The 15,589-nt window shown below is 36.5% G+C and overlaps 1 protein-coding gene across 2 annotated transcripts; it reads left to right on the top strand.

Moving 5' to 3' along the window:
• The first annotated feature begins 3,908 nt into the window (after positions 1-3,908).
• On the top strand, positions 3,909-15,564 carry LOC141642415 (mediator of RNA polymerase II transcription subunit 33A). Of its 2 annotated transcripts, none has more exons than XM_074451207.1 (12): positions 3,909-4,679; positions 5,822-5,938; positions 6,577-6,924; positions 8,286-8,602; positions 8,688-8,779; positions 9,442-9,796; positions 10,541-10,751; positions 10,923-11,037; positions 11,257-11,418; positions 11,783-12,431; positions 12,593-12,799; positions 14,152-15,564. In XM_074451207.1, the coding sequence occupies exons 1-12, from the start codon at positions 4,408-4,410 to the stop codon at positions 15,258-15,260; spliced, it is 3,954 nt and encodes a 1,317-aa protein (XP_074307308.1). In that variant the 5' UTR covers positions 3,909-4,407; the 3' UTR covers positions 15,261-15,564. The 2 variants fall into 2 exon arrangements, with proteins under 2 accessions (XP_074307308.1, XP_074307309.1); XM_074451208.1 differs by having other exon boundaries at positions 3,948-4,679; positions 14,155-15,564.
• Positions 15,565-15,589: the final 25 nt, after the last annotated feature.

Raw genomic sequence — 15,589 nt, 5'->3', positions numbered from 1 at the left:
TATTTCCATTTCCGTCTATTCACAATAACTTCCCTATTTCCTTTTTTGGTAAGTGTTTGTGTGGTCCAAATTTAATTGTATGGTGGGTAGTGTATTTGTGTGGTTCAAATTTATTTATATGGTGGGGTAGTATGTTTTCTTAATTTTTGTGTCAAAATGAAATGGGAGGTTTATTGTGAATAGGAGGGAGTACAAGAACTCCAAGCTACGAGTTCTGAATTCAACAATTTTTGTTCCAAATCATAGCTCTCGAAAAGACAAGCAGTTTGTTAAAAAGAATCGTCATTTTTAAATTCGAAAATACGAGTTATGGTTATTTAAAGTTTTTCAATTATAAAAAGTAGATATTTCATACAAAGTGACAAACATCAGAATTACCAAGTAAAATTTCCGTAAAATTTCCCAAATCGGAGTTATAAGGATAAACTTGTGTTTGTGGAGTGATGCCTTGATGGGCTCGTGGATCACTCCACTAGGGTAAATGGGTCCTCATGGCACTCCATTGTGTAACAGAAAATTGCTACTAGTGCGAAGCTGCCAAAAAAAGGATGATGCTACAACAACAAAAAAAAGATGGTATGGAGGAGAATAAAGTACAGAAAAACAGTCATTATATGTGAGGGCAAGTAGTGGAGGTTGAGGTACACCTTTTCGTCACACCTAAACCAAATACTTAGACATCATCACAACACAACCAACATTTTTTTGTGACATGATTTCTTAACCTATGTCAATATCCTCACCTACCACTAACCACTAGCAACTTCTTTGATTCATCATGCCATATTGGAATTAATAATTAATATTGATTGAAAAACTTTATCTAAAATATAAGATGAGTGTATCCGTTTTAAGTTTAAAACGAGTTAAATAGTATGAATAAGTAAAGGCAGAATGAAGGGTAAGAATGGAAGTATTGTCTTACGGAGTATATTCAATTGAGATGATATTTGATATACTCTCTCCATTTAACTTTTATCACCCACTTCTTCAATATATGTGAGAAGTATTATATTGAATTGGGGTGATAAAAGTTGAATGGAGGGAGTATATTTTAATGTTAAGACGATACCTTTGTTTTAAAGGATACTAACGGATTAGTACTATATTTTCCGTGGTAATTAATAAGTCAATATTGTAAGACTAAATCTAATACCCTATTTCTTTATTTTTAATGCTCTTTCTTTAATGATATTTAGTGCAGTGGATAATGAAGCAAATTATGTTATACAAGTTGTTGTACCACCTGTACTCATATAGTCACATGATGTTAAATTGAATTAATTAATAGGGATGAAATATGAATAATCAGTTTATCAATAATGCAAGAAATGATGGTGACTAGTATAAACATAAATACTCCACATATTCTCATTTATGCTATTTGTATGATTTTTTCTGGAAATTAATTCATATTTATGATGATTAAATGTTAAAATATTGATAAATGAGGTAATTTGATCTGTTTTACAAATATTACAATACAATGATTTTAAGTTAGATAAATCAATAAGAACGTAAAATGACACCTATCGAGCATCGAGTACAATATGTAAAGTCCATTTCGATATTTTTTTTTTAGAATTTTAATCTCCACGCTCCTTTTTGTTGGTTAATAAAATTGGGTTTGGTGTAGTGGTGATTGCTCACCTTATCCCTTAACTATGAGGTGAGGGTTCGATCACTGTCCATGGGAATGGAGCAAGCTCTTTGGCCAGCTGCTTACCTCTTCGTCAGATCACCCGCGATGAGGGAATTATACACTTTTATCAACGATAGACACTCAGGTTTAAAAAAAATAAAATAATAATAATACAATAGGACTCACTTGTGACGGATATATCCGTCACAAGCTTGTGACGGGTCAAATATCACCCACATGGGTAGATAAGACAAAAAGTAGAATGCATAGAAAATCACAAATAACTTGTCCTTATTCTCTTATGTGAGCTTTATTTGACCCGTCACAAGCTTGTGACGGATATCGACAGTCATAAATCTATAAAAAAAAAAAGAGGTGGATAATGTATGGAGTAGAAAATTAGTGATCTCCAGCGAAGCAGTAACTAATCTGATAATGTCACTTTCACATTGGTGTTTTGATTTGCACGTTTGGCGAATTGGCGGGAGTGGGACCCTTGTAGTCTTCTACTTTGGAGTTTGGTGCACAATGATTCCTCGAGTGTCTTTATTGGCAAGGTTTATCAACCGTTACAAGTTTCTAACGGATCAAGTATTATTCATATAGATACGTAAAATAAGTTATTTGTAATTCCCTAAATTTGTTTTATATACGAAAGTAGAGATACTTAACTCGTTACAAACTTGTGATGGATATACACGTCACAAGAAAGATTCATTATTTTCGACATCACTCAAGTCTACAATACATTAATATACCCTGAAAATTGGATCAGATGAAAAGAGGTTGGATGTCGAATAATTGGTATTGTGTGATTTTCTCTAATCACAAATTCTCTTGTTAATTAATGGCATATCCGTCGCAAATTTGTGACGGATAAAATACTACTCTTGGGGTAGATAAGACAAGCAAAGTGCCTAGAAATATAGGGAGTAACATTCTGTTTTGTCTTATTTATCCAGATGGATAATACTTAACCCGTAAGCTTAAAAGACTTGCTGAATTTTCCCCTAAAATTCCCTTATATAAGAGTTCTTTTTTAAACAAGTGATTTGTGAATTTTCTTAAAAAAAGTGACTTGTGATTATCACTCAATTGTTTTTTTTTTACATTTAATTCACTCTTTTTATACTCCCTCCGTACCACACTCAAGGTAACATTTAATATAAACGGACGTACCACACCAAAGGTAACATTCCTTATTTGGCCCACAACATTACAAATTATCCTTATAACCATTTGATATTTACACAAAATGTCATTACATACCCCACCTACCAACCCACAATTAAACACCCAATTACATACCCCACCTATTTATTTCCTCTTTACCCTTAATTTTTCTTAAATACTCCATTTTTCCAATGTTACCTTTGGTGTGATACGGAGGGAGTACTACGTTTACTATATTTCTATTTTTGATAAAAACTCAAAAAAAAAAAAAAAAACAATTATGCAATTCCACGTCTCTTATACTCCCTCCGTCCCGGTGAATTGTTTATTTCCATTTTGAGGTATATCATTTATTTGTTATCTATTTTCTTTTTGGGTAAGTAATGAGCAAGTGGCTAGTGTAAGCAAGTGGACAATAATTTCTTTATTTTATTGGTTTGTTTCACATGCATTGGTCTTCGTGTAAAAAGTAATAGATAACAATTCACTGAGACGGGGGGAGTATATTTATGACTTTTAGAGAGTGTCTTAAAATAGAAAACGACCAACAATTATAAAACAAATCGAGAGATGAATCAATCACGTTGTTCATCATCTAATACTTCATATATTTATTCGGTACCATCCATAACATTATCTATCGAGTTTGTCTCACTTCAGACGACATATTTTGGTCTGAAACAATAAAACAGGATTTTGACTTTTAAGACCATTTTACAGCAAAATGTGGTCACTTTTAAAAAACAAGTTACCAATAAGCTGAAATACTAGCTGAACCATTATAATTACATTCATCTATAAAATAATCACAAAAATCCCTATTTTGTGATTTGAAAGCCGGTGGCTTTAACTTACCTCCCTCATTCAAAAGGATGAGATATGTTGGTCCTACCTAGAGCATCAATTTAGTTTTCTTACTAACTATTTTATTTTTTCAAACCAAAATAAATCATCAAAAGCAAGACTCTGCTATATCTTCATTTCCAAAACACTTCAATAGTTCTACACTTACTCCATTTTTAGTCCCGATTCTATGTCCCATACTCTTGACTTCTTCAAATGCCTTAAAATAGAAAACGACCAATAATTCTATGACAAACCTAAAACATAAAATAATCCAATATTTCATCATATAAAAAACCTCATCTTTCTACTCCACCATAACCAAAGTCTATGACTTTTTCACTCATTCCCTCCTTTGCTTTCCCCACATTCATCCATTCACAAAACACAAAACACAATGCTCCAAATCCCATTAACCAATACTCTCAATTATCACACTACCATCCAATCCTATTAAACCTACGACTACCCAAATAATCGCAAAATAATTTAGAATCGACTGACATAAAACATCATTTAAAACCGTGCGTAAGTGATTAACCACGGTACAACTTCAAGTACCCACATAAGAAAAACACAAACTTTCTTCATTTAAAACCGTCCTTAAGTGATTGCAAAATGGTTTGGGATCGACTGACATAAAACATTCTTTAAAACCGTCTCTGAGTGATTGCACACCCGAAACTTCAAGTACCCACATAAGAAAAACACATACTTTACCCACAATTTTGTTGTCTGAACCCTCATCAATGGCTGTTGTAAGCATTGAAAAGAGCATTTGGGCAAATGTTATAGATATAACAAAAAATGCCCAAGAAAAGGGTAGTGATCCTGCTATTTGGGCAATGCAAATTTCAATGATTTTGAATAATTCTTCTGAGCCTTCAATTGAACTTGCCCATGTTCTTGTTTCCCACATTTGTTGGGACAATAATCTTCCTATTACTTGGAAGTTTCTTGAATTTGCCTTAACTTTCAATTTGGTCCCACCTTTTCTTGTTCTTGCCCTTTTATCTACTAAGTATGTCCTCTAATCATGTTTTCTTGATTTAAGTTTTGTACTTTGTTGCATGTTTAATCATTTTGGGTCATTCGGAAAAAAGTTTCTTTCCGTTTCTAACACAAGGGTAAGGCTGCGTATATTCAAGACCGACCAATCATTATGAAGTGTGAAAGATGAAATTTTGATTGACTTTGTCAATCTCATGGATTTTTGTCAATGTTTGACATAATTGTATGTCACTGTCAAACTGTTAAATTGGTCTATGGTTGTTGACAGTTTTCTGACACTTGATCTGTATATCAGTCAATTTATAATATATTTTTTATATTGTTTAATTCATCACTGTAATTTTCTGGATATATTGAATGTTATTTCTCAGGAATGTTTTTGTATCTTGGTTGAACATATCTGAAAGCATGATAGTAACCATGCTATGATGTTTAACTAAAGAAACTTGATGGGGATGAGTTGGTAGAATTCGGTGTCTGTCGGATTTAAATCTAATGTCATGAAATATGTTAATGTTTTGATGTAAATTGAAGGAAAACCTGAAAGGAATACATGAACTTGATGTCGGATTTTACTTTGATGTCATGCCATGTTTTTTTCTTGCCAAAGAAATATATGATCCTGAGTAGGTAGAATTTGCTGTCTTTGTTTGTCTAAATCTTAACGTAGAAGGGTTAGGTTATCTACCACAACTGTACAATCGGAATTACTCAAGTGTTTAATTCTTTCCTCTCCGAAATGGTGGTAATGTTTGAGAATAACTGAGTTTTTCGGATATCAGAATGAATGTAGCTTTTGGAAATGGGTTTGAATTTGCAGTATAACTGACTGTTCTTACTATAACCCTGGTTCTATGTTAATCTGACACTTTAATGTGGCAGCGTGCTGTGTGTGCAACATTCCGACATTATGACATGAAACGACACTTCATTTTAGACTGATATCATGAAACTTAAATAACCAAGCCCAACACAGCCTACACAGGACACCTTGTTGTGTCAACACTTGCTGTTCTTGTTTTCGAATCTCGTTCATCGTCCTATGAAGCTTCATATTGTTACAGGACTTCTCGTTCCATGTATTAGCTTTAAAGTATGTTGAGCCTTGCACCACACGCACTGACATTGGTGCACCAATTTGTTTTCACACAGGGTCTTACCATGCCGCAAGTCTAGCCCTGCAGGATACAGGCTTTATATGGAACTATTGAAAATATATGCGTTGAAGTTGAATTTTCATTCTCACATCCACCAACCACATTTTCAGAAGTAAGTTTTGAGTTTATTTAGCTAATGAAGGTGACAGTTCTGTAGAGCTCATCACCTTGGTCCTTGGTTTCCGAAAATTTTTCCCTTAACAGTTTGTTGGCAATCACAATTGCAATTTTGATGATGTTTAAAGTTAAAAAGTAATTTTGGAAGGCTATGGCGATGAATACAACTTTGTGAATGAATTATGGCGATATTTTTAAGGGAAACACTGATGTGAACATATTGCATATGATCTTCGATCTACTTTCTGCATGGGTTAGCCTGTTACATTCCTCTGTGTGTCAAAAACTTTGAAATCCTACTTCTAAATATCATTATGGTAGATGTATCTGAGATTTCAGAATACCAATCGGTGGGACTTATTTATGCTAAATCATATATTGGCTAGTACTTGAGGTGTTGTGAGTTCTTTGTTAAGGACCTACAAATGAGGTACCAATGGATAAGCTCTGGATTCGTATGGCATTATCGATTTTATGTCCCTATAAGTAAGCGTCTGCATTGCTTGCACCAGGTGGATTCTTGCCGAGTGCTTATGCTTCCTCAATGATGCATTGTATAAATGTTTCCTTTGTTTTCATATGGATGGTTGAATGATTAATTTTTATATATTTTTTCTTCTTTCTTTATTGCAGAGTCATGACGTCTATTGACCACGTACTTGGGCTTTCTCAGATCTTTGGCTCTCAAGTAATTGAGCCAGAGGTTCTTTTGGTTGAATTTATCTTTACTATAGTGTGGCAGCTTCTAGATGCATTACTAGATGATGAGGGGTTACTGGATCTTATCCCAGAAAAGAAATCCATTTGGACAATTTCTTCTAAAGGCATGGTCGTGGATACGTTTATGGACTTTGACGAGAAGAAATTTGAACTTCTTGAGAGGTTAAAGAGCTTGAATTCTGCGTTGGCAGTTGAGATTATTGGACTATTTCTTCAGAATGGAGTTACTTCCCGAATTCTTCACTTGGTGCACCATAACATGTGAGCTTTTGACTTCTTCTATTCATCTTTTTATGTCTCTTTGAGAATTTCAAGACGACTCTGATCTTGGCTCATGAATGGCAAATGAGATTGGTTGAATCATTAGAATACAACCTTTGTCAGTACCTTCCTCAAGTGCTATTGGTAGCCTCACTATCTGTTAATTACTCTTATCATTTTGAATTGATTAGATCATGAATCTTTTAGTAGAGTTGTTTTGTGTGTCCATCTGCAATGGAAACACTTGTTTGCGTTAGTTTGAATACAATGAAGAAAGACCTGATTTTGGGAACAGAATGAAGAAAGACCTGATTTTGGGCAAACGAAAAATAGAAGTTTGACAGTCTCATTGAGAAATCCTCTTCTAGTCTATTAGTAAAAATGGGAAGAAAACAGTTGTGCGGAGGGAGTAACATTTTGATGTTATCTTTGTAACGTTATCACTTGTAGAAGGGAAGTGAACATGATGTGTTAGAAGCTGTTTGTAAGCCAGGAACAGTGAAGCTTTGATTGATTTTCAAGATGAAATCTCCTTCTATGCTTTTGTTGCATTTTCCAAATCTAATTTTATAGAAGGGAGGTGAGCTTTATGTAAATCCTTATTCAAAGGAACAATGAAACTTTTATTCATTTTCGTGATGAAAACTCCTATGTTTTTGCTGGCATTTTTTAATTGGCTTTGTTAAATTACGACATAACATAAGAAGGCAAGTGAGCTTGATGTCAATTTGTGCTCAAAGCTGTTTGTTATAATTTGAAAGGGATATGGCCATATTTTGGGATTAAGGCTCTGATATTGTTGTTGTTGTTGTTGGATATGGCCATACCCGAAAGGGGAGAGGGTGCCCACTTCACTAGTCCAGGGGATCTCCATCTTTTATAAACCAATTGGCAATAAGAGGAGAACCTTTGTGGGACTTCACATGTGGGTTTCTTGCACCAACACTGTTCCTGAGCTAGGAACAATGAAACTTTGGCCATTTTCTTGATGAAACTTCTCTGCTTTGTTGCATTTCAAAAAATCTGGCTTTGGAAAATATCGTACAGAAGGGAAGTGAGCTACCTTTGTCTACCTTTGTTACAATCTGTTTTTAATTTGGAGCAATGGAACTTTGATCCATTTTCATGATAAATATCCACAACGCTTTTGTAGCATTTGCTATTTATTTTTTTAAATGTATTTTGGCTTTGTAATGTTATGGCGTACAGAAGAGAAGTGAGCTTGACGTCAATCCTTGACACTGATGTCAACTAAGTTAATGATTTATCATGGTTATCTATGCCTGCCTCATGCTTTCTATGCTGTTGAACAAAGAATGGTATCCAAAAATACTTGCTGATTTGTTACTGTTTTATGGCAGGCCAAAACAATGGGGAGCATTTATCCAACGATTAGAGTTGCTAGCGACAAATTCATCAGCATTAAGAAATTCAGAATATCTAAGCCCTAAAGCGCTTATTCAGTTGACTGGCGAGGCTAACAAAGTATCATCTCAGGAATACAAGAAGTTGTTGAATGGGTTTGGTGCTGTAACGGCTTATGGATCACTGTCTTCTCCTGCTGGTTTTTATCAGGAGATTGGTCATTCATCTATGTGGCTTCCCTTAGACGTTATTTTAGAAGATGCTGTAGATGGATATCAAGTTACAGCAGCAAGTGCTGTGGAGACCATTACTGGTACATGATACTTTTGTGACAAGAGGTTAGCTGAAATATTTTACACTATCTCCTGTGTGAGTGTGATGAAAAATACTTTTTGTAGGTTTGGTGAAGTCCCTTCAAGCTATCAATGATACACCATGGTACGATACTTTTCTGGCCTTATGGATAGCTGCTCTCCGATTTGTTCAAAGGGTAAGATAATCTGTTCATATGCTCCTTTCACATCCTCCACTCCACCCTCCATAATGTCCAAATGCTGCTGTCTATGCGACTGATTGATTTATTGAAGTTTAATGAAATATCTCAGCTGTTAAACCACCGGTATGATTTGTCATGTTTTGGTTGAACTAGTAAGTATTGCAGAGGATATGTTCCCTTGTAAATAAGAAAGTGATTTTAAAAATTAAAATTTTATAATGGAAGAATTGGAAGAGTGGTTTCCATTTCCATCAAAGCCAACGACTCAATTTTTTTAAGTATTGCATTATGGAGTAAAAAAATGACTCACTAAATCGGCGACACTTCTTTTTATTGTGATGTGGCAGTCATTCAATGCTATTTTTGATACATTTTTTTTTTATCACGACTTGTCCAAAAATGGTCTCTATATGCTGTTAATACTTAATACAGTGGTAAGCTTACATACGGCAGGCACTCCCGTACCCCTGTATGGGCTGTATCTGAGGGAGCCCTTGAGACATTAGGGTGACTTTTTTAAGAAGAGGGAAGCACATTTTGTAGCGTCTTTTATCTAACTAGATAATATTTTTGTTTAGTTTATTATTAATGTTCAATTAAAATAGTTCCTTGGCATGTGTATTGATGGGTGTTCCAATGTGATTAAACTATTGTAGGAGCGGGATCCAATTGAGGGCCCAGTCCCTCACCTTGATACTAGAATGTGTGTTTTGTTGTCTATCATTACCTTAGTCGTGGCTGATCTCATTGATGAGGAGGAAAATCGTGTTGATGAATCAAAAGGCTCAACTAATCATTGGAAAGAGAAAACAGACTCCAACACACGCCACAAAGATTTAGTTTCCTGCTTGCAAATACTATCTAATTATCGGAGTTTGCTAACACCTCCTCAATCTGTCGTTTCCTCTGCCAATGTGGCTGCTGCAAAAGCAATGATGTTCGCTTCAGGCATTGACGTAGGAAGAGGATATATAGACTGCATCAATGTGAAAGATTTGCCAATTAACTGCTGTAAGTAATACTATATGTGAACCTTTCTGAATATTGGCCTACACATAGAAGTATCAGCGATTGCTGCCCGTTGTCATCTACTGCGGAGTGGAACTACTAATTTGCGAAATTCCTTCATGATGTACCCTGATTGTTTCATTAATCAAATTCATCAATTTGGCCTGCGACTTACCTGTTTTTTTACCTTTTGTCCATTTAAAGTCTGTTAGATGAACTGTAAACTCCTCTTAATTTTGGCGTTTCATAATCTCTGACACAAACTAATTGTCCCTCCAACAAGTACTGTACTATGATAAGAATATGAAGCTGTGCTTGCTAGTTGTTACTGTTGTCCAACGTGGATTGAATAAATTGGGGTAATACTACATCATTTTAGTCGTCTTTCTCTTTCATGATAAACTTACCCGAAAGGCCGAAATGATAATATTTTGCCTTCGCCTGCCTGGATTTCAAATTGTAAGATACAGAAATTTCGGTCTTGTTTGAGCTGGAAATTCTAGTAAGACCATCTCTGATGGACCCTCTTAAAGCATCTTCCCTGATTGTATGTATAATTGAAGTTTTGATTTCGGACCTCAAAGAGACTATGAGGTTTACTTTGTTTCAGTCCATCAACGTAACAGTAGCAGATACAAATTTTAATATTCGAGTACCAGAAAAATAGCATCATAATATGTGTGAATTAACCTTGTTGATATCGACATGTAGCAGGTTTGATATGATCTTTATTATCATCTTTTGCAGCTGGGAACATGCATCACTTAATAGTTGAAGCTTGCATAGCTAGAAATCTACTTGATACGTCAGCATACCTATGGCCAGGCTATGTAAATAGGCTAACCAATCAGTTCCCTGGTCTAGTGCCTCCTCAAATGCCTGGTTGGTCATCATTTATGCAGGGAGCTCCGCTTACACCTATGATGATCAATGCTATGGTTGCAGCTCCTGCTTCAAGGTATACTCAACAGTCAACAGTTGCATCATGAAAAGTCTTCACTATGAATTCATTAAAATCGAAATGCAGCTCATGTCCTTTTTCAGTTATTACTTGTTGAATATTTGGCTCTTTTTAATTAATTATCCAACGATAAAGGAACTGAGTTTGAGCTCATACATTTGATGGAAGTTTAGCAGAGTTGGAGAAAATTTTTGAACTTGCGGTAATTGGATCAGAGGATGAGAAGATATATGCAGCTACAATACTCTGTGGAGCATCCTTGATTCAGGGCTGGAACTTGCAGGTACTCTCTCGTTTGACTGGGTATTTTGCATTTTCTCGGTATGTTTCACTGGGTTCTTACTCTTCTGCTTTTGGCAAATAATGAGTGTAACCACGTGAGTATATCTCTAAAAAAATGTACCAAATCAAAGTGTAAAGTACCCAATGATATTGAAGAAGGATGATGTATTTGGTCCTGAACTATATGACTTATTGGTAACACATATGATCTGTCTTGCAGGAGCATGTTGTTTACTATATCACAAGGCTATTGGCTCCACTGGCTCCTGCTGATTATGTTGGGGATGACAGCCATCTAATAGCATATGCTCCGATGCTTTTTGTACTCGTGGTTGGAATTGCACCTGTTGACTGTGTACAGATTTTCTGTTTACATGGCATGGTATGCTTCATCTCGCCTGTTAGTTTTGTTTACAATTTTTTGAAATAATGGGAATAAGGATGAAATGCGCAAGTAAAGGCAAGTGGATGAAGTGATGAACACTGCAAGTCTGCATACCACATCTGGAATTAAAACTCCTATGAATTGACTTGAATGACAGAAAAAGAAAATGTCATGAATTCATGAATGGATGGAGGCCATGTTTATAGGGCGACTGATACTATTATAAACTTGCTCAGACTTTGTTTTAAAAGAGTCCATGTTTTGGACTTTTGGTACGTGCCAATGTAACATAGAGCCCAACTTGAGATTTCTCTAATCCCTATACGCTGCACTTACAATCTTTACACTCGCTCTTCTACAGGTTCCTCAACTTGCTGCTTCATTGATGACAATCTGTGAAGTTTTTGGATCGTGTATCCCTAATGTTTCATGGACAGTCAATGGGGAAGCAATTTCTGCTCATTCGGTTTTCTCAAATGCTTTTGCTTTGCTTTTAAAGCTTTGGCGGTTCAATCATCCACCCCTGGACTATGCTGTTGGAGATGTGCCACCTGTCGGATCTCAACTTTCTCCTGAGTATCTCTTATTAGTACGTAACTCTCTGCTTGCGTCTTCAGGAAATGTTTTCAAGGACCGCAATAAAAATAGACTTTCAGCTGTGGTCAGCGCGTCATGCCCGGAACCCATATTCGTTGACAAGTTTCCGAAATTGAAGGTTTGGTACCGGCAGCATCAAGCCTGCATTGCAGCCCCCCTGTCGGGTCTTCTTCCTGAGAGTACAGTGCATCAGATTGTGAATGTTCTCCTTGATATGATATTTAGAAAGATAAATAAAGGAGGCCCAGCTTCTGCTTCTGGCAGTAGTAGTTCTACTGGGCCATCTAGTGAAGACAGTACTGTAAGACCCCAGTTACCTGCTTGGGATATTCTGGAAGCTGTTCCCTATGTTGTTGATGCGGCCTTAACAGCCTGTGCTCATGGCCAGGTCACTCCTCGTGAACTAGCTACAGGTATGTTATTGTATTTTGGGGGTGTTCGTGAATTAACTCATCACCCGTGATCTTTCTTTATGTTATGTGTGTTCATTATTGTTTGTTAACCCATTCATTCATCAACTTACATCTGCCTGCACGTCTTTTTCAATATTGCTCGACATTTTTATAAATTTCAGGGCTAAAAGACCTGGCGGACTTTCTTCCTGCATCTATAGCAGCGATAGTGAGCTATTTCTCAGCTGAAGTTACTAGAGGCATTTGGAAACCAGCTCTTATGAATGGAACAGATTGGCCAAGCCCCGCTGCAAATTTATCTAATGTTGAGGCACAGATAAAAAAGATACTTGCTGCCACAGGAGTTGATGTTCCGAGCCTTGCTGCAGGTATTATACTCGAAACCATTACCATTTTAGGGAAGTTCATTAGTATGTCATTACTTGATTCTGATAATAATGGCTTGAATCTACTCCCTCTGTTGTCTGTCCACCTGATCAACTTGAAGTTGTCAATATTTTTGTTACCTGAGCAACCGCTGTCTCAACTAGAGTACAATATACATAAACCAGAACCCGTGAGTCTTTTTTCTCAACATTTGTCATGCATTTGGCAAATTTATGATGTAAGGAATTATTTGAAGTTAAACCAGCAAAATCAAAATTTAACAGGTATATAGTAGATAGCCTGGTAAACTCGTTATCTTTCCATTGCTTGATAATGATAATAATTGTTTTTAAGGGTTAACACAATAACACCCATGGTACCCCTGAAGTTTGCAATTTTTCCCTAAATGCCCCTACTTTTCTCAAAAATAACTTTAACTGCTTATAAGTTATTATCTTTAGTCACGAGTTCGTAAACCCGCGTTTTTTTTCCTAAAATTGTAGACCCTAGAAAGGCAATAATTTTGAAAAAAAAAAAAAATTCATTTTATGCTTCCGTGATTGAAAGTTATAGTCTGTCAAAGTTTCTTGAACGTATAAACTTTGACAAGTTGTAAATCCTGTCAAGGATGTCAGAAAAGCACGTTTTTTTTTTCAAATTTAAGATATCCTAAAGACTATCAACTTTGGAAAAAAAATTCACAGCTTTTCAATCTCGTAACTAAGAGATATGACCTGTCAAGCTTTTTTTTTTTTTTTTTTTTTTAACAAAGTAAGGGTATTTGGGGGGGAAAGTGCAAAGTTACGGGTACCATGAGAATCATCCGTTGTTTTAAACTGCTACATCTACTGTCTGTACACCTGAGCAACTCTTGAAGCTGTTTACTTTTTGTCACCTACCCACAGTGTGTTTGGTGAGGGTACAGTTGTGTGGCAGGAAGAGATATTTCACATACTAAATTCGTAGCTATAACAAATTAATCATTCGATGGTTTTATATATGCTTTTGTCGTTAGAAATTCAAATTTTAAAATGTGACGTTATGTTAGCTAGAAATTATAAATCTATGGTCTATGGATATAATTTTCACGAAATGCCATCTCTGAAAGAAATTCTGTGTAAACCAGGAGTAAGAATCTAGGAATTAGCTTACTGTGCGGAGGTTTGATTCTTGTAATTATAATCGAATGTGTAGTTATGTCGGTTTTACAATGAGACGGCTTCTAGAAGAATTTGTGCTTTTATATGCATCAGTGAGATGTCCACTTTCATTATAAACAATACCATCTCCCTTGCAATTTCTGTCCCTATTAGATCAAATAATAACAAGGTAACAAATTTCACTCTTGCTGCAGCAGTAAGCACTCCAGCTACACTTCCTCTGCCTCTGGCCGCATTTTTGAGCTTGACGATAACCTATAAACTCGACAAAGTCTCTCAGCGTTTCCTGAATCTTGCGGGTCCCGCGCTCGAATCCCTTGCAGCAGACTGTCCATGGCCATGCATGCCAATAGTGGCTTCCTTGTGGACCCAAAAGGCAAAACGTTGGAGTGATTTCTTAGTCTTCTCAGCCTCGCGTACTGTTTTCCTCCATAACCATGATGCCGTGGTTCAGCTTCTCGGGAGTTGCTTCTTCGCCACACTTGGACTAAACCCAGCCTCTATCTCCACCGAGAGCGGTGTTGCTGCCCTTCTCGGTCATGGGTTCGGGTCACATTTTCATGGCGGGATTTCTCCTGTTGCTCCCGGAATCCTGTACTTGCGTGCTTATCGTGGGGTCCGAGATATTATGTTTTTGGCAGAAGAGATTGTTTTCTTGTTGATGAAGTCTGTTCGAGAAATAACCCGTCTAGGAATTTCCAGGCAAACAAGAGAGAACCTTAAGAAGACTAATCTCGGGTCAAGATACATGCGGTTTTCACTTCCTGCAGCTTTGATCAGAGTCAAAGTTGCAGCTTATCTTGGTGCAACTCTTCTGTGGTTATCTGGAGGACCGGGTTTGGTTCAGTGCCTATTTAAAGAAACCTTACCTTCTTGGTTCTTGTCAATTGACAGATCTGAAGTGGAAGATGAACCAGAAGACCTTGTTTCTATTCTAAGAGGACATGCATTAGCATACTTTGCAGTCCTCTGTGGGACCTTTGCTTGGGGAATTGACCCTTCATCGAAGAGACGACCTCCAGTCATAGGACAACACTTTGACTTCATAGCAGGTGCCCTGGATGGGAAGATATCTCTAGGATGTGATTTAGGCGTTTGGAAGGCTTATGTTTGTCAGATTACAGGTCTGATGGTACAGTCCGCACCAAATTGGGTGCTTGAAATGGATAGGGACATAGTGGTTCGATTGAGCAAGGGACTCCGACGTTGGAACAAGAACGATCTCAGTCTGGCTCTGCTTGTTACTGGTGGGGTCAATACTATGGGTGCAGCGGCTAAGCTCATAATAGAAAACGAGAGATGACGACATTTAACAATCTTTTTAGTCGGGGTTTGATAACTCGCTTTGCCAGTTCTAGTGTTTACTTGTGTACATAATTTTAGTGTAGGATAGTTTGTGCAGTAATGATTTTTAACAATTTAAGATAGGTGAATTTTGTTTGGCTTAGGGGTGGGTTTGAGTATAGGAGCTCGCATTTCAGGCTCGTAGAGTCGTACAGAGATTATACTTTCGGGTTGATGGTTTCTGAACTGACAAGAGTGATCAATGTGTAACAGTGTGATGCAGTCATTTGGAAATGAAAATTTTAAGTGGTAAATCATTGTTGTTTCTTGTATCTCAAAAAACCGATA

The sequence above is a fragment of the Silene latifolia genome, chromosome 2 (assembly GCF_048544455.1).
Source record: "Silene latifolia isolate original U9 population chromosome 2, ASM4854445v1, whole genome shotgun sequence".
NCBI lineage: Eukaryota > Viridiplantae > Streptophyta > Magnoliopsida > Caryophyllales > Caryophyllaceae > Silene > Silene latifolia.
The sequence above is the reverse complement of the archived record's forward strand: the minus strand, read 5'-3'. Positions and strand labels throughout refer to the sequence as shown.